The 19,973-nt window shown below is 47.5% G+C and overlaps 1 protein-coding gene across 3 annotated transcripts in view; it reads left to right on the top strand.

Annotated features, from left to right (window-relative positions):
- The first annotated feature begins 422 nt into the window (after positions 1-422).
- The window catches only part of golgb1 (golgin B1), a 24,909-nt gene continuing 5,358 nt past the window's right edge, over positions 423-19,973 (top strand). For 2 of the 3 annotated variants that reach the window (XM_082963995.1, XM_045699942.2), the window contains exons 1-15: positions 423-539; positions 4,052-4,142; positions 4,599-4,778; positions 5,095-5,208; positions 5,383-5,550; positions 5,649-5,780; positions 5,884-5,997; positions 6,493-7,033; positions 7,151-7,227; positions 10,448-10,517; positions 11,045-16,262; positions 16,381-16,804; positions 16,906-17,139; positions 17,360-18,187; positions 19,722-19,894. In XM_082963995.1, coding sequence (XP_082820121.1) covers positions 4,062-4,142; positions 4,599-4,778; positions 5,095-5,208; positions 5,383-5,550; positions 5,649-5,780; positions 5,884-5,997; positions 6,493-7,033; positions 7,151-7,227; positions 10,448-10,517; positions 11,045-16,262; positions 16,381-16,804; positions 16,906-17,139; positions 17,360-18,187; positions 19,722-19,894 — 8,354 coding nt within the window. In that variant the 5' untranslated portion in view covers positions 423-539; positions 4,052-4,061. The remainder of the gene's footprint in view (positions 540-4,051; positions 4,143-4,598; positions 4,779-5,094; positions 5,209-5,382; positions 5,551-5,648; positions 5,781-5,883; positions 5,998-6,492; positions 7,034-7,150; positions 7,228-10,447; positions 10,518-11,044; positions 16,263-16,380; positions 16,805-16,905; positions 17,140-17,359; positions 18,188-19,721; positions 19,895-19,973) is intronic. The other variant, XM_045699946.2, reaches the window with a different exon arrangement.

Raw genomic sequence — 19,973 nt, 5'->3', positions numbered from 1 at the left:
CCACCAATGCAGGTGTCTGTAGATGGAGTCAAAGACGGACGCGGTGTACCGTGCAAACAGTGTGGTCCACTTTAGCATTTGCACGAACCAGTTCACAGAGCGACTCACAAAGGTCACAAATACTGTGGTGTAGTGTGCAAGTAAGAGAAGGCTTCGTCCAAGTTGTCTTCCATTGTTGATGATCAGATTGACTCGTGGGTCATGACCCGGCCCCATCCTAATAAATTAAGTTGTGTGGTTCCAAATGAAAATGGATAAGAAGGTTAATCATTGTATAAAAATACAAACATTATCTTGTAAAAAAAAAAGAGCGTATTGGCGCATGTTGCACATTTTTCCTTAAGACGGTCTCTTGAAAAATGGTAAACGGTCGGAATTTACAGACGCTCCCTTGCTGTTGCGCAATCCTCCACTGGCCAATCGATGCTCTGCAAGTTTTGTTTCCGGGATGTTTGGTGATGTGGCTATGCACAGAAATACAGCAGAGGAGATTCTTCAAATAAAAAGCAGAAACCGGTATCTGAGAAGTACTCGTACAGGTTAGTCCCTCGTTCTTTCAACTATCAGCACACCATTCCCAGAGTTGCAGTTTAGAACAGCTTCCACACGCTCCAAAAAACAAGGCACAGCGATATATTTAGCCAATTACAGTTATCCTTGTTAGCCAGCTAGCTAGCTGCTTGTCTACGTGCACTGAAAAGCTAACTCGTTCGCTGTTTTTATACAAGCGCAACCAATACAGCATCATAATTCCGATTTATGTATATACATCAAATACTCTTACTATGGTTGGAGACAGCACTGTCAAATTGTTCAGAAAGTAAGCCATCCATTTCTCCCCATAATCTTTGCTGTTCAGGAGTAGTGGGCAAAACGAAATGACGCAGCCGCAGTCGAATTGCTCTATTGTTCGGCAGTGTTCGGCTCTTCCGGTGACACTCGAACCTCGAGGCCCTCTGCACGAACTATCTGGGTCACAAAACAATAATGCCCGTTAATGTATCTTGCCACATATATATTATCGGCACAAAGGACGATTGACTGCAGTGGCGGTCGGTGCCGTTTAAGATGAGGGAGGACAATACATTTTTTTTATGAGCATGGCCTTATTTCTATTACAGCATATTGGATGACTGTCATTTACATTTTATTCACCCAGCTCAAATCAAAGTTTATTTGTCACATACACATGGTTAGCAGATGTTAATGCGAGTGTAGCGAAATGCTTGTGCTTATAGTTCCGACCATGCAGTAATATCTAACAAGTAATCTAACCTAACAATTTCACAACAACTACCTTATACACACAAGTGTAAAGGAATGAATAAGAATATGTACATAATAATATATGAATGAGTGATGGCCGAACGGCATAGACAAGATTCAGTAGATGGTAGAGTACAGTATATACATATGAGATGAGTAATGCAGGGTATGTAAACATTATATAAAGTGGCATTGTTTAAAGTGGCTAGTGATACATTTATTACATCAATTTTTCCATTATTAAAGTGGCTAGAGTTGAGTCAGTATGTTGGCAGCAGCCACTCAATGTTAGTGATGGCTGTTTAACAGTCTGATGGCCTTGAGATAGAAGCTGTTTTTCAGTCTCTCGGTCCCGGCTTTGATGCACCTGTACTGACCTCACCTTCTGGATGATAGCGGGGTGAACAGGCAGTTGATGTCCTTGATGATCTTTTTGGCCTTCCTGTGACATCGGGTGCTGTAGGTGTCCTGGAGGGCAGGTAGTTTGCCCCCAGTGATGTGTTGTGCAGACCTCACCACCCTCTGGAGAGCCTTACGGTTGTGGGCGGAGCAGTTGCCGTACCAGGCGGTGATACAGCCCGACAGGATGCTCTCGATTGTGCATCTGTAAAAGTTTGTGTGTTTTCGCTGACAAGCCAAATTTCTTCAGCCTCCTGAGGTTGAAGAGGCGCTGCTGCACCTTCTTCACCACGCTGTCTGTGTGGGTGGACCATTACAGTTTGTCCGTGATGTGTACGCCGAGGAACTTAAAACTCTCCACCTTCTCCACTACTGTCCCGTCGATGTGGATAGGGGAGTGCTCCCTCTGCTGTTTCCTGAAGTCCAGGATCATCTCCTTTGTTTTATTGACATTGAGTGTGAGGTTATTGTCAACAAAACAAAGGAGATGATCCTGGACTTCAGGAAACAGCAGAGGGAGCACTCCCCTATCCACATCGACGGGACAGTAGTGGAGAAGGTGGAGAGTTTTAAGTTCCTCGGCGTACACATCACGGACAGGAACTGTAATGGTCCACCCACACAGACAGCGTGGTGAAGAAGGCGCAGCAGCGCCTCTTCAACCTCAGGAGGCTGAAGAAATTCGGATTGTCACAAAAAACATTAACAAACTTTTACAGATGCACAGTCTAGAGCATCCTGTCGGGCTGTATCACCGCAATGTAACATCGATAGATTTAGGCTACTACATAATACTCTAATTTTCCCGATACCCATGTGAGGTTGCTACAACCTAGCCTATGAATGATAGTTTACAAGGTAGAGAATCATGGTGACAGACAGTGACACATTCAATACCGCCTTCCACACGTTTGCCTGCATCTAGCTAATCTAGGGAGTAATCATTAGTCCAACAGTTGCAAATGTGAATTTTTTTATTGGACAAATTGAGGTATTTCTATCCCAGTTTCGCTCCGTTTAAGAACCGGTGGGCCTGGTGGCAATTAATAATTAATAATTATATATATATATATATAATATTTTTTTTTTATATATATATATATTTTTTTATATAAAGCTTACCTTGGAAGAAATCCAGTGTTGGTTAGCCATAGCCAGCTAGCTAACATAGCATCCCTCTCTGTTTGAGCTAGGTGTCTGAGTACATTAAACTAGCTAGCTGCATGCGCTAGCTAAATAAGTGAAAGTAACAAAATAAAATACAACAAAATATCTTTCTCTCACTTTTCCTTAATTTTGGAATAAATTATTTTGTTCAACTATTGTCTTTCTCTCTTTGAGTCAACTACTCACCACATTTTATGCACTGCAGTGCTAGCGAGTGGTAGCTTATGCTTTTAGTACTTGATTCATTCTCTGATCCTTTGATTGCGTGGACAACATGTCAGTAAATGCTGTGATAGGTTTCTAGGACGTCCTCTGGAAGTTGTCATTATTACTGTGTAAGTCTATGGAAGGGGGTGAGAACCATGAGCCTCCTAGGTTTTGTATTGAATTCAATGTATCCAGAGGAGGACAGAAGCTAGCTGTCCTCCAGCTACACCTTGGTGCTGACATACAGAGTGCTGCTGAGGCTACTGTAGACCTTCATTGCAAAACGGTGTGTTTTCATCAATTATTTGTTGATGTGAATATATTTAGTATAGTTTGATCTAAAAAGGATAACTTTTTTAATATTTCACTATTTTTACGAAATTCATTGAGGATGGTCCTCCGAGGGGCCTGCACTTATTGACTGTCCAGGAACCCTCATTCTATGATTTCACTGGTCTCAATTGTTCTCTTCCACTGCACTTATGTCCATTGATTATTTGAGTCAATCTATGTTTTTGTCTTAAAATAAATTCTATACACAGAAATGTGAATCATAACATAACAGGGGCGCTAACGTTGTAAATGCATCATAATGCAAACTCCATAGAGATTTTTTTGATCCGGTTTCTGTATAATCACTTTGACAACTGCTGATGTATAAAGGGCTTTATGAATAATGATTGAGATAGAACCCTCAATGTCTAAACTCTAGAATCTCATATCTAACATGTCAAACCAAGGTGAAAGTATCATGTTATGACATGAGTTTACTTTGATCAGGGATCTTGCATGGGAAGAAACACTGCATGGAATATTCACCATTTAAAAACTTTACATAAGCTTATCATTTATTTTGTTGTGGCATCTATGGACTCAGAAGATATGAAAACCCCAAAATATTTTGGGAAAGTTTAGGTAGGACCTTTTTGGTAGGATCTTTTGAAACCTACTGACCATAACCCAAGTCCACCTGTCCAGATAAAGGCCTAATGTCTCTGCCTTGTACCACCAGTTTCGGCTACATGCTCAGCCGGCTGTCCCAGGGCTTTACCAACGTCCTGCAGGAGCTGTCTGGGGACGAGCCCCCCAATGGAGCCCCTCAGGTAAGAGAGACTCCCTCAACCCCTCACAAGCTTACATAACATGGCACATGTTTCCTGTCCTGGGCCCATATTTATCAATTGTGTGAGTTGTAGTGCTTAACTAGGATCAGCTCTTCTCTGTCCATAATAATAAATCCATTGTGATCTAAAAGGCAAAACTGGTCAGCACTCTAACACATTGTTCCCCAAACTCGGTTCTGGGGTCCCCCTGGGTGCACGTTTTGTTTCTTGCTCTAGCACTACACAGCTGATTCAAATAACCAACTCATCATCAAGCTATGATTATTTGAATCAGCTGTGTAGTGCTAGGGTAAAAACCAAAACCTGCACCCAGGGGGAGGGGACCCCAGGACCCAGTTTGATTCACCCTGCTCTAACGGATCACCATTGGAGGCCTTAATGTTCTCTAAGTCCCCATATTTGTAACCACTCTTCTTCTCTGTGGCCCTTTTGCAGGATATGTTGGTCCCCCAACTCCCCCCTGGAGATGCCCCCGGGGCCCCTGAGGAGTCTGGGCCTGGGGTGGAGGAGGAGCCCCTGGAGATGCTGGCCCATCTGGAGCAGCTGACAGTGCATCTCAAGGAGGTGGTCAGAGATAAGGACAGCCAGCTTGCCACCTTCGAAACGCAGCTCAAGGTGAGACCTGGGTACAGGTGGGTGTGTTGGCCTGCATGTGTTGTTTTGACTTTGTGTGTGTGTGTGCATGCGCCTATGTGTATTGCTATGACTTTGTATGCGTGTGTGTGTGAGACATGAATGCGGTGGTTTTATATGGATGTGCCCTCAATGCATAGCTTAGATTTTCTTTCTGTCCTGTGTGGGTTGGGATCATGAAATATTCATATTTGATGCACTTCTTGTCAAATAAAGATTGTGGTCAGAAATCTACTGAGATTATGCTGTTGTTGCTGGAACACAAGTTTAAATGCTGTGTTTGTTGGTGTGTTTACAGAGCGAAAGGGAGACAGCGGAGGCACGCTTCACTAAACTAAAGCTGCAGGCCAAAACCAAGATGGCTGCTCTGAACAAACAAATTGCTGACCTCAAAGGGCAGGAGGGAGCAACAGTAAGTCCTTTAGCCGAGTTCAAATAACTCCACGTTCAATAAGCATGGTTCTGATGTGTATTTTAGCTGTAATGTATACAGTTAAAATGTTGGAGATTCTTTACAGCCAGTTTGGTCTACACTAGACTATTTTGTCATCAATAACATTTTGAAATCCTTGTCTATTTCCTGAAGAGCTCTCCAGACAGCTCCTTCACCAGCTCAGCTCCTGCTGTGGAGGAGGAACTCCAGGAGCTGAGGAAGCAGCTCAGTGAGGTCTCGACCTCGGCGAAGAACCTCCAGGAGCGTCTCCAGATGTCCGAACAGGCCCTGTGTGAAAAGGAAGCCGTACACACGGAGCAGGTGCCAGTTTCGTTATTTCTCTAACCATTTTCAATGAAAAGGTTCCAGATTGTTTAAAAGGGGCCCGTCAGCTGACTGCAGAGATGTCACGTTTTTAGGTTCGTGTGCTTCAGGCAGTTGTCTGTGAAAAGGACGTGCGTTTCCAGGAGCAGATCCAGAAGCATGAGGACGAGCTGCTCAGGGTCACAGTGCAGAGGCAGAACGAGGCTGAGCTGCAGCAGGTACAGCAGGTACAAACTTCATTCTCTGACTCACTCTACACTCCCTCATACAGGCCAGGTCCTATACTCTGTTTTTAGCCTGTACCCAAGCCCTTAGTGTGTGTGTTGCTAGGCTCTACGTGCAGCCCAGCGGCGTTGTGAGGAGCAGGAGGAAGCCATGCGGTCACGCTGCCAGGTGCTGGAGATTCTGCAGGGGGAGCTGAACAATGCCGACCAGCAGAAACAGGTACAGACACGCTCTACTGTGCTGGTCAGTTAGAGCCATAGTGGGAATGGTGTTTTCTCAACGAAGGTCCCACAATAGAATAACAATGCAACCTGACTGACACTTGGGCAAAATGAGCCCATCTGAAGAGACTGACACAGAGTACTGTATTACATTATTCACCAAGTTACTAGTGTGACAGCAGAGTGACACTGAGTAAGTATGTTTGGTGATTGACAAATTGCATGTTACATAAGGGCTGAGGGGTAGACTCATTTCTCATCTAAATGCAAAATCACTTCTTGACTGGCACAGCCGAGCAGTTCTCGTTGTAGACCCTACCGTCCCCGTCCTTCATCTGTCTTCTTTCTCCCTCATTCTCTCGCTTCCTCTCTCTCTCGCTTCCTCTCTCTCTCGCTTCCTCTCTCTCTCGCTTCCTCTCTCTCTCGCTTCCTCTCTCTCTCGCTTCCTCTCTCCCTCGCTACCTCTCTCTCTCTCTCTGCCTTCTCTCTGCAGATCCTCACGGCTCAGTTCCGCCAGATGGAGCAGGAGCTGGCTGAGGCTGGTAGGCAGAGGGAGGAGGAGAGACAGCAGTGGGCTGGGTGGTCCAGCCAGGCCCAGGCAGAGCTGGTGGCCCTCCGAGCCAACCTGGAGGCCTCCGAGAGGGACAGAGCAGCCCAGCTAGCCAACCTGGAGACCTCAGAGCGAGATAGATCAACCCAGATGGAGGAGCTGACAGTGAAACTGGAGTGGGCCGCTAGAGAGCGGGAGGAAGTGACCAACAGAGAAGTAGCCAGGTTGGAGAAGGAGCTTGCTGCCTTAAGAGAGGAGCATGGAGAGGGGCAAAGGGCAGGAGAGGCCCTGGCTGAGTTGTTGACAGGCCTGCGCTCTCTGGCTGGAGAGGGGGCTGAGGAGGACAGTTCTGTTCCCACCGACCCGGCCCTGTGCCTGGGTACACTGCAGACCCTGGAGGCCCGGCTGAAGAGGCTGAGGGTGGAGCAGAGGGAGAGCGAGGAACGCTGCACCCAGGTCACCCACTCCATGGAGACTTTGCAAGGTAAGGGAACCGAATACACTATCAAGCAAGTTTTGTTTATAAGTGTAAAGCATTCATGATACCCTGACAAGCGGCTTGCTTGCAGCGTATTTAATAATTGTGTTGTTTTTCTTTCAGAACAACTGGATAAGCGCACCGCAGAAGGCGAAGAGGCAGTTGCTAGGATACAACAGCTGGAGCAGCAAATTGGAATGGTGAGCAGTAAGACGCACTAAATTAATTTAGGAGATTGTTACGACTACTAAATGAATGAAGGTAGCACATGTTGTAAGCTTGTTTTGAATCCTGTAATAACCCGAAAATAAACATAAAAATGTACTTTGGGAGAAATAGCTTATATGGTTTATTATCTGTGAACCCCAAATTACCGCACTCTTCAGTCTGTTGTACCCATTGCGAGATTCTCTAATGTTCTTCGTCTATTTCTGTAATTTGACCAAATGGTGGGCTCATTTTCATCTGTGTAAAAGACAAAGCTATGGATGTCTTGCAAGGCTCATTATTTGAGAAGTTATGCAATGGCAAAAAAAACAATGACCAATGAACCAAGACTTATGTTAATATATGGCATCTGTTTATGTCAGATGTTTTCACACACAGTGAAATTACAGCGCCTTCAGAAAGTATTCATAACCCTTGACGTATTCCACATGTTGTTGTATTACAGCCTGAATTCAAAATGGTTGAAATCAATTTTTTTCTCTCACCCATCTACACACAATACTCCATAATGACAATGTGAAAACATGTTTTTACAAGTGTTACTACATTTATTGAAAATGAGATACAGAAATATGTCATTTTCGTAAGTATTCACACCCCTGAGTCAATATAGCTAGATCACCTTCGGCAGCGATTACAGCTATGAGGCATTGTGGGTAAGTCTCCAACAGTTTTGCACACCTGGATTGTACAATATTTGCACCTTTTATTTATTTTTATTCTTCAAGCTCCGTCAAGTTGGCTGTTGATTATTGCAAGACAGACATTTTCAAGTGTGGCCATAGATTTTCAAGTCGATTTAAGTCAACTGTAACTAGGCCACTTAGGAACAAAACATTAGGAAACCTCCTAATATTGAGTTGCACCCCCTTTTGCCCTCAGAACAGCCTCAGTTCATCAGGGCATGGACTCTGCAAAGTGTAAAGCGTTCCACAGGGATGCTGGCCCATGTTGACTCCAATGCTTCCCACAGTTGTGTTAAGTTGGTGGGAAATCCTTTTGGTGATGGACCATTCTTAGCGCACATGTTGAGTGTGAAAAACCCAGCAGCGTTTCAGTTCTTCACACAAACCTGTGCGCCTGGCACCTACTACCATACCCCATTCAAAGGCACTTAAATATTTTGTCTTGCCCATTCACCCTCTGAATGGCACACATACACAATCAATGTCTCACTTGCCTCAAGGCTTAAAAATCCTTCTTGAACCTGTCTCCTCGTCATCTACACTGATTGAAGTGGATTTAACAAGAGACATCAATAAAGGATCTTTCACCTGTTCAGTCTATGTCATGGAAAGAGCATGTTCTTAATGTTTTGTACACTCGGTGTATATTTAAGCAATAAGGCCAGAGGAAATGTGGTATTTGGCCAATATACCACGACTAAGGGCTTTTCTTAAGCACGACTCAACACGGAGTGCCTAGACACTGCCCTTACCCGTGGTATATTGGCCATATCACAAACCCCCGAGGTGCCTTATTGTTATTAAAAACTGGTTACCAATGTAATTAGAGCAGTAAAAATACACCCATGGTTTAAGGTCTGATATACCACGGCTGTCAGCCAATCAGCATTCAGGGCTCGACCCACCCAGTTTATAATTGGCATTGTGTTTTAGGTTATTGTCCTGCTGAAAGGTGAATCTGTCTCTGTTGGAAAGCAGACTGAACCAGGTTTTCCTCTAGGACTTTGCTTAGCTCTATTCCATTTATTTTTATCCTAAAGAACTCCATAGTCCTTGCTCATGACAAGCATACTCATAACATGATGCAGCCACCACCATGTTTGAAAATATGAAGAGAGGTACTCAATGATGTGTTGTGTTCGATTTGCCCCAAATATCACTTTTTGTCCTGAATACAAATGGTTAATTTCTTTGCCACATTTTTTGAAGTTTTACTTTAGTGCCTTATTGCAAGCAGACATGTTTTGGAATATTTTTATTATGTACAGGCTTCCTTCTTTTCACTCTGTTAATTAGGTTAGTATTGTGGAGTAACTACAATGTTGTTGATCCATCCTCAGTTCTCCTATCACAGCCATTAAACTTTAACTGTTTTAAAGTCACCATTGTCCATCCTCTGCGGCAACTAAGTTAGGAAGGACGACTGTATCTTTGTTCACCATGCTCAAAGGGTTATTCAATGTCTCCTTTTAAAATGTTTACCCATCTACCAATAGGTTCCCTTCTTTGCAAGGCATTGGAAAGCTCCCTGGTCTTTGTAATTGAATCTGTGTTTGAAATTCAATGCTTGGCTGAGGGGTAATTGTATGTGTGGGGTACAGAGATGAGGTAATCATTCAAAAATCATGTTAACCACTATTATTGCACACAGAGTGAGTCCATGATAACTTTTTGTGACTTGTTAAGCACATTTTTACTCCTGAACTTATTTAGACTTGCCATAACAAAGGGGTTGAATACTTATTGACTCAAGACATTTCAGCTCTTCATTTTTAAATAATTAGAAAAATGTCTAAAAACATAATTCCACTTTGACATTATGGGGTATTGTGTGTCATCCTGTGACACAACATTTCCATTTTAATAAATGTTTAATTCAGGCTGTATCACAACAAAATGTGGAAAAAGTCATGGGGTGTGAGTACTTTCTGAAGGCACTGTATGTTCAATCTAATTGTTAGACGATTCCCTTTCCAAACAGAATTGTTGACAGTGCGGAGTCACAATAGAACACGACAACCCCAGTCTGATACAATATGATCTATTGGTGTGCTGTTATTTCACTGTGCTGTGAGGACTGCCCAGCCAGCACATTGAGTGTCACACATGCTTATTCATGTGGGGAAGTCTCTCTGGTCTCTGCCCTGACTACTGGGGCAGGTCAGTCAGCCACGATCTATCTCAGAGGGGACAGCCTGAGGGACAGAGATAGTGGTTGGGTTTAATAATGCTGAGGAAGAATGTCCTGTCATTTGGGTCAAGGCAATGCTAATCGCCTCTCCACTGATCCTCTGTTATGACTGTAGCCCTGGGCTGACCTTCACACCCAGGCCCATCATAACTACAGTGTAACTATTGTGTAACTACATTACAGCTGTGTGAAACTGTTAACTCAATTAATTTTGAATATAGTCCCACTTCAATGGGATTGATCTATTATTAAGTCATAAAGTGTACACCCTCTGTGTGTTCAGAAATAACCCAGGCGTTTGTTTTTCTCTCCTAGGCTGCTAGGGAGTCATTGGTCCAGTGTGTGACTGACCCGTCTGTGGAAGAAGTGACTGATGCTGAAAAAGGTAAAGAGACCTATTTTAAAATGTGTGTTTTTATTCTCTGAATCTGAAAGCCAACCACCAGGACTTTGACCAGTCATCCATCCTGCCAGCAGCACACACACACACCCTCTATTGATGTGTTTGCATAGGCTTGGACACGGTGTGCTGTCACAGGCCTCGCTGACAACAGAGTTTGGCATAGTGACGCAGATGTGCTTACAGGCCTTACCCATTTCACAGTCTGACTAAACCTGAAAGACTGGTGGTTTAGTAGACATGTCGACAGTATGTTAACAGTGTTGACAGTATGTTGACAGTATGTCACTAATCATCTCAATTGTTAACATTTAGAAGCAAAAATCTGAAAATCTATAATATATAGGTCTAGTCATGAACTACTGGGAGGTGCCAGAGGTAGGGTTGAATTTTAGTTCCTGCAATGGCTACATGAAAAATATCTGTTTTGGCATTTCAGGTATGATCAATTAATTGTGCATTGTGTGATTATTAGGCTGGCTATTCATTTTCATCTTTATTGATTTCCCCAGCCCAAATATTGGCTCTGGAGCAGCAGCTATTGGAGAAAGACCATGAGTTGACTGCCCTGCGAGAGAGTCTTGTGCTGGCTAAAGAGCAGGGCTCAAATGATGCATTCAAGGTAAGCGCTGATCAGATTCTAGACCAGAGTGAGGACACCGCCATGGCCCCCTGCGACAGTCCTACAGTGCTGCCAGACCTCCTAGAAGACACGCGAGAGGAGGACACCACCCTGGTGGCAGAGGATTGCGCAATTCTGTCAGTCGCCGCTGATAACGAGAGCAGTCCAGAGCTCATTGAACCCCAGTCTGACTCTCCCGGAGAATCTAAGGGGGCCTCCTCTGATGAGATGGTCACTAGCAGTGACTCCGAGGTGGCCCACAGCAGCTGGACCCTCCTAGAGGCTGTGAACCAAGATGAAGGTCAGCAGTCGCCTCCCATACTGCAGGGCTTTGGCCAGCTCCAGATGCAATCCTGGGAAGAGAACAGCTCTGAGCAGGAAACATCCACAGTCCAGGTGGAGTCCTCATCAGTCATCATCCGTGAGACTGTGCAGGTGCACCTCAGCCAGCAGGGGGCGACCCTCTCTGACTTTGCCCCTGGACAGGTGTTTGCCCAGGCCTTGGCAGATGAGCTGCAGAACAGGTACAGTGAGCTCATGGCTGAGCTCCAGAGATTGAGAGAGGCTGCCTCAGAGTCACAGGAGAGAACCCAAGGCCTTGAGGAAGAGATTCGGTCCCTGGCAGCTGCCAAGGATGAGGCTGAGTCCCAGGCCCAGAGATTTGAGGAAGAGCTCCAGTCAGCCAGGTCAGAGATGGACACGGTGGCCCAGCACAGTGGCTCCGAGTTGGAGAGGCAGAGCATGGAGATGCATCTCCTGGAGGAGCAGCTGGCCAGCCTGCAGACAGAAGGCCACTCCAAAGAGCAGAAGATCCAGGCTCTGCAGGCAGACCTGGACGAGGCTCAGCACTCTCTCTCTGAGCAGGAGGGCCAGGCCAGGATGCTGAGCGCCCAGCTGGAAGAATGGGAGATCACCACCTCTGAGCTGGAGCAGAAGCTCCAAGACATGGAGGCCAGACTGCTGGAGTTCTCCCAGGCTAGGGACATGGCCAAAGCTGTACTGTCTGAGAGGGACACTGAGATTAACGAGCTGCTACTGCGCATCACCCAGAAAGAGCAGGAGATGATGGAGCTGAGCAATGGCATGTCTGCCAAACTGCTCCAGACCAGTGAGGAGAAGTTCCTAATGAGCACTGAGGTCAAGAAACTGAAGGAGCAGATAATTGAGCTTGAGAATGCTGGAGAAAAGGAGAAAGCGACAGGGGAGAGTCATGTAGAGGATGGTGATGAGCTCACTAGTTTGCGAAAGGACAAAGAGGATCTGACAACCCAAGTGGCCACCATTAAAAAGAGGTTGCAGGCAGCCCTGGTGCAGCGCAAAGAGCTGATGAAAAAAGTTGCAGAGTTTGAGAAAGATGCAGATCAAAGGAAAGGACAAGTAGGGAAAGCAACGGAGGAAGCCCCTGCAAGTGTACCAGCTTTAGAAAAAGACAGAAAACAAGAGGTTATGGCAATTGAGACTACTTTCGAAGAGTTCAGACAAGCCTTGAAGTCCAAAGAAGAGGCCATGGAGGTTTTGGAACAGAAAATCAGCCAGCAGGATCAGGTTTTGGAAGAGACACTTGAAATGAACAGAAGGCTGAGTGAGGGAGCTGAGCAGACTCCAGAGGCTGACACCTCAGCTGAAATCACTGGTTTGCAGTCCCAGGTGGCCTCACTGGAGTCAGATTGCGAAACACTGCAAAAGAAACTGCAGGAGGCCCAGGACTCTTGCAAAGACACTATCTGCAAGGCCAAAGAAAAGGACAGGCACCACCGCGAACAGCTAAAACAGCAAAAGGAAGAGTACAACGGGCTGTTGGAGCGTTTGGAGGAGCAAGTTGGTGAACGAGATGGGCTGTTGACTAGACTGAGCGAGCTCGAGGAACTGCAGGCACAGAAAGAGGTGGGCACAGAGAAGGAAGTACATGCTGAGCTGGAGACCAACGCTGCAGTGGAGAAGATTGAGAAGCCAGCTTCAGGAGATTGGGTCCAGGAAGACTGGGTGGAATTTGCAGCTCCTGAGAATGAAGCACAACAACAACAAGGTGATAATCCAATTACCAGTGCCGAGGAACCCTCTCAGCTACTTTCAGCTGACATTGAGGCCTTATTACAAGCTCTGAAAGAAGAGGTCCAGGCTGAGAAGGCATCTTGTACAGAGTTGGAGGGCCAACTACAGGAGAGCCAGGCTAGCCTGTCACTCAGGGAAAGTGAGCTTCTAGTGCTGGGCAAAGAGTTGCAGGCCCTGAGAGAGAAGGAGAGCCAGATTGAACATGTCTATGAGGAGTTGGAGGCTCTGAGGGAGAAGTGTCTACAGGCTCAGACCTATGCAGAAGCTGTGAAAGCAGAGTTGGAGGCTGCGGCCAAGGGAGCCGCCTCAGACTCCGCTGAGTCCACCATTGCCATCCTGCAGACAGAGGTGGGGGAATTCAAGCAGTTCCTGAGCAACAAGAACGATGAGATCATGGAGCTTAGCCAGCAGCTGGGTGAGCAAAGCTCCCTCCTCCAGTCCATGCAAGAGACAGTGTATGAGAAGGACCAGTCGATCGCCTCCCTGCAGGAAGGCCTGAGGGCAGAGAAGGAAAAGAGCCAGAGACTGGAGGCCGAGGTCCCCCAGAGGCAAGAGGAAGAGAAAGGCAGCAACTCCAAGATCCTGCAGCTTCAGCAGAAGCTCAAGGCTGCCCTTATCTCCCGCAAAGAGGCCCTCAAAGAGAACAAAAGCCAGAAAGAACAGTTGGCCTCCACTGAGAAAGTCATCACTGAACTGCATCAGAAGATGGAGGCTAGAGAAGTCGAGCTGGAGAAGCTGAGAGCAGAAAGAGAGAGGCTGATAGAGGAGGTTGATCGGACCTTGGTGGAGAACCAGAGCCTTGAGGGGTCCTGCGAGAGCCTCAAGCTGGCCATGGAGGGTATGCTGACAGAGAAAGACTTCTGTAAAAGAGAGGCAGAGTCTGCCAAAGAGGAGGCTGCCCGGGCATGCAGAGAATGGGAGGAGAAGCTGAATGGGATGAAGGATGAGTATGAGACTCTGCTAAAGTCCTATGAGAACGTGAGTGATGAGGCAGAGCGTGTGAGACGTGTGCTGGAAGCTGCTAGGCAGGAGAGGAAGGAGCTTGTTGCTAGAGCCAGGACCCACGAGACGGCCAGGCAGGAGGCTGAACGGCAGAAAGAAGAGGCCCAGAAAGAGGTGGACACTGTCAAAGACAAGATGAGGAAGTTTGCCAAGACCAAGCAGCAGAAAATCATGGATTTAGAGGAGGAGAACGAGAGTCTCAGAGAGATGGATGAAAAGAAAGGAATAAGAAGGGAGGACAATGCACTCAAAGGAGAACTTGAAAGACTCAAAGATGAGTTTGAGGCTCTGAAAGCTGATTTGAATGCCACTACGGCACAGAGGGACTCCTTAGAACAGCAAGTTGTTGAGTTGAGGGAGCAACTAGCCCAAGAGCTAGAGAAAGGGGACAGATTAGCTCCAGATAAAACCCCCAGCTCTGATGATGTAGTGGAGGAGACCATTGTTGCCCAGCAGTCTAGTACAGTCATGACTAAAACTACCCAAGAGCCAGTTAAGAGCCAGCCTCAGGACATAGAGCCACATAGCCAGGCCATAGAGTCTGAGGTAGCTGCACCTGAAACTCCCTCTGTTGAGGAGATGGTGAAGATCGAAATAACTGAACATACACAGGCCCTAATTGATGAGAAATTGAGCAAAATGGAGGCAACCCTACAGTCAGAGAGGGAACTGAGGCAACAGCGCGAGGCTGAACTCACTGCTGAGCTGGCCTCTCTGGAGCAGCGCCTTCAGGAGAGTAAAGAGAAGCAACAGACCCAGAGGGAGGAGCCAGTGAAGACGGATATGTCTGAAAGTGAACAGACCGTAATTGAGGGAAAACGGATGGAAATGGAGGCAGCCCTGCATTCAGAGAGGGAACAGTGGCAAGAGAGTGAGGCTGAACTCAAGGTTGGACTAGCCTCTCTGGAGCAGCTCCTTCAGGAGAGTAAAGATAAGGAACAGAGCCTGATGGAAGAGAGCTCTAAAAGGGAAGCCCAACTCCAGGAGCTCCACAGCAGCCTGGAGGTAGAGAAGGACGACCTAGAGGAGCGTCTGATGAACCAGCTGGCCCAGCTGAATGGCAGCATCGCCGGCTACCAGCAGGACGCGACAGACAGCCGGGAGCGTCTTGCGGAGCTGCAGAGGGAGGTGGAGAGACTGGAGAGGGAGCGGGCTGAACTGGAAGCCCTGGCCGAGAGCGAGAGGGACCGGGCAGCCAGGCTGGAGGAGGACAAGAGGCAGGCCCAGAGAGAGCGGGCCGAGGCAGAGGCAGAGTCAGGGAAGCAGAGGGAGCTGGAGCAGCAGCTGAAGTCCGCCCAGAGGGTGAAAGAGGGCAGCCAGAGCCGGGCAAAGCAGCTGGAGGAGCTGCTGAGAGAGAAGCAGCTGGAGGTGCGCCAGATGCAGAAGGACTGCATCCAGTACCAGGAAAGGATCAGTGAGATGGCCAGGGAGGGCAAGGCTTTGCAACTGGGCAGCAACGAGGTCCACAAAGAGCTTGGGCAAGCCTGTCTTGAGAGGACCAAAGTCACAGACGCTTTGAAGAAGACTGAGGCTGAGCTATCTAGCTGCAAAGCCCAGCTGGTTGAGGCCCAGACAGAGGCCAGCCAGGCCCAAGCTGAGAGGAGAGCCTGTGAGCAGACCACTCTACAGAGAGAGGCTGAGTTGAAAGCAGAGGCAGAGCAGAGCCTGGACTCTGTGAGGTTCAGGCTGGGAGCCGAGCTGAAGCATATTGAGCTGAGGTTGGAGGAGTCTTACCGGGAGAGGGAGAGAGAGGAGGATGCCACCCGGGAGGCAAAAGAGCTGGCTGACACCGCTGAGAGACAGGCCCAGCAGATGCAGACCCGCCTGGATGAGTCTCTGGCCCGACTGGCTGCCTTCTCGCGCTGTATGTCCTCCCTGCAGGACGACAGGGACCGCGTGCTGGATGAGACCCGGCAGTGGGAGAGTCGTTTCAACAGCACCCTCCAGGGGAAGGAGGCTGAGGTGCGGGAGGGAGAGACCCGGTCCAGAGATCTGGCTGAACAGCTGCAGAAAGAGACCGCTCGGAGAGAAGAGCTACAGCTTACAGTGGACAGGTAAAAATGGCTACTGTTCCTGATAAAGTTAATTAATTAAATTGCCCCAATTTCCAGCCAGGTTTGTGATACACTATGCTGTGTTATGTAATGTGTTTATTTGTTATTTTTGGTCCAGACTGCAGAAAGCAGACGAGCAGTGGCAGCTGAAATGGGAGCAGGAAGAGAAGAGGCTCCGCGAGAACCAGGCTGCCCTGGAGCAGGAGAGGGAGGAGCTTCAGAAGTCCCTAGCCCAGACCGAGACCTCCCTGGCTGACGCTCGCGCCAAGCTGGCCTCCCTGGAGAGCGAGGCGGAGGGGCTCCGCCACAGAACCCAGGCCCTGGAAGAGGCAGTTGGGAAGCTGCAGGGAGAGACCAACGAGGCCAGGTCCCAGCTGAAGGAGAGGGAAGCAGAGGGGAGGAGGCTGGGCCTGAGCGTGGAACAACTGGAGACAGACCTGCGCTCCTCCAAGACCCTGACAGAGAGCCTGCAGACAGAGCTGAGTGAGAAGGAGAGGAGAGAGGTGGAGCTGCTGGGGGAGAAGGAGCAAGCCGTGACCCAGGTATGGATCACTTTTATTTCATCTCTGCTTTATGTCAATGAAAATGTTTAAACTCATTCCCCTGCATCTTCTTGACTTTTTACATGCGCGCTCCCCCTCAGGCTGCAGAGGAGTCCAGGAGGGAGGCTGACTCCAGGGCCCAGGAGGCTGAGAAGGAGCTGGAGGAGAGGAGAGAGGAGGTGCGGGGTCTGGAGGACCGGCTGCGGAAGGCAGAAGAGGAGAGCAGCCACAGCAAAGCCAGGCTGGATGCCTTCACCAAGGCCATGGGCTCTTTACAGGACGACAGAGACAGAGTACTTGGCATGTACAAACAGCTGGAGGAGAAACATCTGCAGGTAAAAGAACAATGATAACATGTGTACAGAGGAGGTCAAGAAGAGATTCTGAATGGTAAACCGGTAGTAAATGTTTATTTATGTACACGCATGTCATCGACATACTGAAACTGTATGTAGTGATAAGAGTGATATTATTAGTGTGATAGTACTCTAGAATGTCTTCCTCGTGCCCCAGTTGTATAACCCATCCCTCTACGTGATGGATCTGTTGTCCCAGGTGATGATGGAAAAGGATGCTCTGATCCAGGAGGCTGCTGCGGAGAATAACAGTCTGAAGGAGGAGCTGCGCTCCCTATTGGTCCAGAGGGATGACCTCCACGCAGAGAAGGCCAAGCTATCTGCCCAGCTTCATGGCTACAGGGACGATCTTACCCAGGTCCTCACCATGAAGGAGTCCCAGCACAAGCAGCTCTTGTCCGGCCAGCTTGAGCGCATCGCTACCCTGGAGAAGGAGAAAGAAGAGCTAGGGGCTAAGATCAAGAGCCTGGAGGGAGGGGAGGCTTTAGTTCAGGCGGTAGAGAGGGAGACCCTCAGCCAGGCTGGTGATAGTGGAAACATGCAGGTGAGAGACGCTCCTGGGGCGGAGGTAGAGAAGCTGAGGGAGCAGCTGCAGGCTGCCAGGACCCAGGTGGAGAGCCTGGAGGAGAGCCTTGCCAAGGAAAGAGAGGTGCAGGAGGCTCGGCAGAAGGAGCTGAAAGAACTGCGTTGGGAGGGAGGGGTGACGCGGACGGAGTCGGAGACAGCGGCCGAGAGGGTGGCCGAGCTGGCCCGAGACCTGCTGACCATGGAGCAGAGGCTGCTGGAGGAGAGGGAGGTGGCCGGCCAGCTCCGGGCCCAGAACCAGGCGTTCGGCAAGGCCATGGCGTCACTACAGGGTAGCAGGGATCAGGCACTCAGCCAGGCCCAGGAACTCAGCCTCAGACTGGAGGAGATGAGCAGGGCAGGGGGCCAGCAGACACCCACCATGTGCCATGGAGGATCCACTGCAGAGGTGTGGGGACTGAAGAACGCCCTGTCAGCCCTGCAGAACGACAGGGAGAGACTGGTAATCAACCAGAGTTATTTCCATTTTACACAAAGTATTCCATAAAAGCACTATGACGTGTCTTTGGCTATGCCGGATTAAGTGATATGACATGCTATTCTATAAAATAATTTCTCTGTAATTAATATTACCTGATTAAGCTAATCATGTAAGTGAAATTAACTAGAAAGTCGGGGCACCACGAAAGAATATTTATAGAGCTGTTATCTTCCGAATAAACTCTTAAAGACCTGGTAATCTTTTACCTCAATAGCAGTCAATATTTAATCGTCACCTTATTCAGTCTCATCTGAAAGTTGTCAATTCTTGGTTATCTTCACGAACCCTGGCTAACAAGTTGAATCAGCAAAACAAAATTTGGTTTAATTATTTATTTACTAAATACCTAAATAATCATACAGAATTACATCTACACAGAACAGATATGACGGCTGGTTACACAAAGAAAGGGGGTTGGGTTTTGAATGAAAGCACGGGAAGACTGAGTAACAAAGGGAGAAGCTATGCTATCGTAAATACAGAATCTTATGCATTCTAAATAACCGCACATTTGGAAAAAGAAAATGCAAGGAATATTTACTGGTCGTAGATGGAAGGCCGGGTTGCCCAGCAGGGATCTCTTGTCCTCTGAACAATGTCTCTGGTCGTAAACTGGATACGTTGTAGTATCGTTCTGTGTGTTAGACTGGATACGTCGTCCGTCCTTTCCTGGCCCACGTTGACAGCGGCTGCTGCTAACTCAACGGCTAGGAGGTATCACTTCTGGAGTGAATAAGAGTTCAAAGTTCATACCAAGTTGCCATACTTTTAAGCTTGTGCTATATTCTGGCCGGTATAGTCGAAATTCATCCTTTCGGCGTGTCGATCGTCACCTTGAACACGATGCTAATTTCGTTAGGTTATTATCTGAGCCCTTTTAACGTAGGACCGTCGTCCTCACGTCCTCGGAACAGAAAGTTGGATTTTCGTCCACGGGCTTATATCGGGGTGACGAGAAGGCCGTGTTTCATAGTTTACAACCAATGTCTGTTCACTTGGGCGGGGCCTCTGAGTGAGCAGAGTTTCTCTATGACAAACCGTTCTCTCATTTAAGAAGATAACATTACATTTCATCTTTTCACAAATAGTTTCAATTCCATGTGAATCTGATAACTAGAATGTGTCGACTTTCCAAGATACAGTTTGTCATCCTGTCATTAGTAGTAATGTCCCAGACAACAACTGATCTGAGATCATATTCATTAAGTACCAAATGCATATTTTCAACTTGTTGGATTACCGAAATATGGTTCCGTTTCCCACCTTTCGATGTTACCAGACTCTCTATGTTACAAAGGCTTTACAAGAGTCAACTCTATAAAGTAGAGAGAGAGGAAAGGTATTTATGGGGGTCATAAACCTCCCCCAACAGGCCAACGTCATGACAACTACTAACACAACCACAATGGTAGTGACATCATAGTTTACCTGCACATAGTGTTTTCATATACCAGTATCTACAGTAACACAAGCTTTGTTTCTCCCTGTCCTGTAGTTGGAACAGCTGCAGCGGCAGCACTCAGAGCTCACTCGACTGGGAGGAGGAGAGCTGTCTAGACTCAGCCAGGAGCTAGAGGAGGAGAGGAGGAGGGCTGAGGAGATGGTGGACAGGATGAGGGAGCTGGACAACCTGAGGCAGAGGGAGAACCAGGAACTAGAAATTCTCAGGTGAGACATACTTCATAAAGAGCTGCTTATGTTATTTAAAATCCAAACATTCTTAATCATGTTTAGAGGTATATGAGTG

Source organism: Salmo salar, chromosome 17 (genome assembly GCF_965601325.2).
Source record: "Salmo salar chromosome 17, fSalSal1, whole genome shotgun sequence".
NCBI lineage: Eukaryota > Metazoa > Chordata > Actinopteri > Salmoniformes > Salmonidae > Salmo > Salmo salar.
The sequence above is the reverse complement of the archived record's forward strand: the minus strand, read 5'-3'. Positions and strand labels throughout refer to the sequence as shown.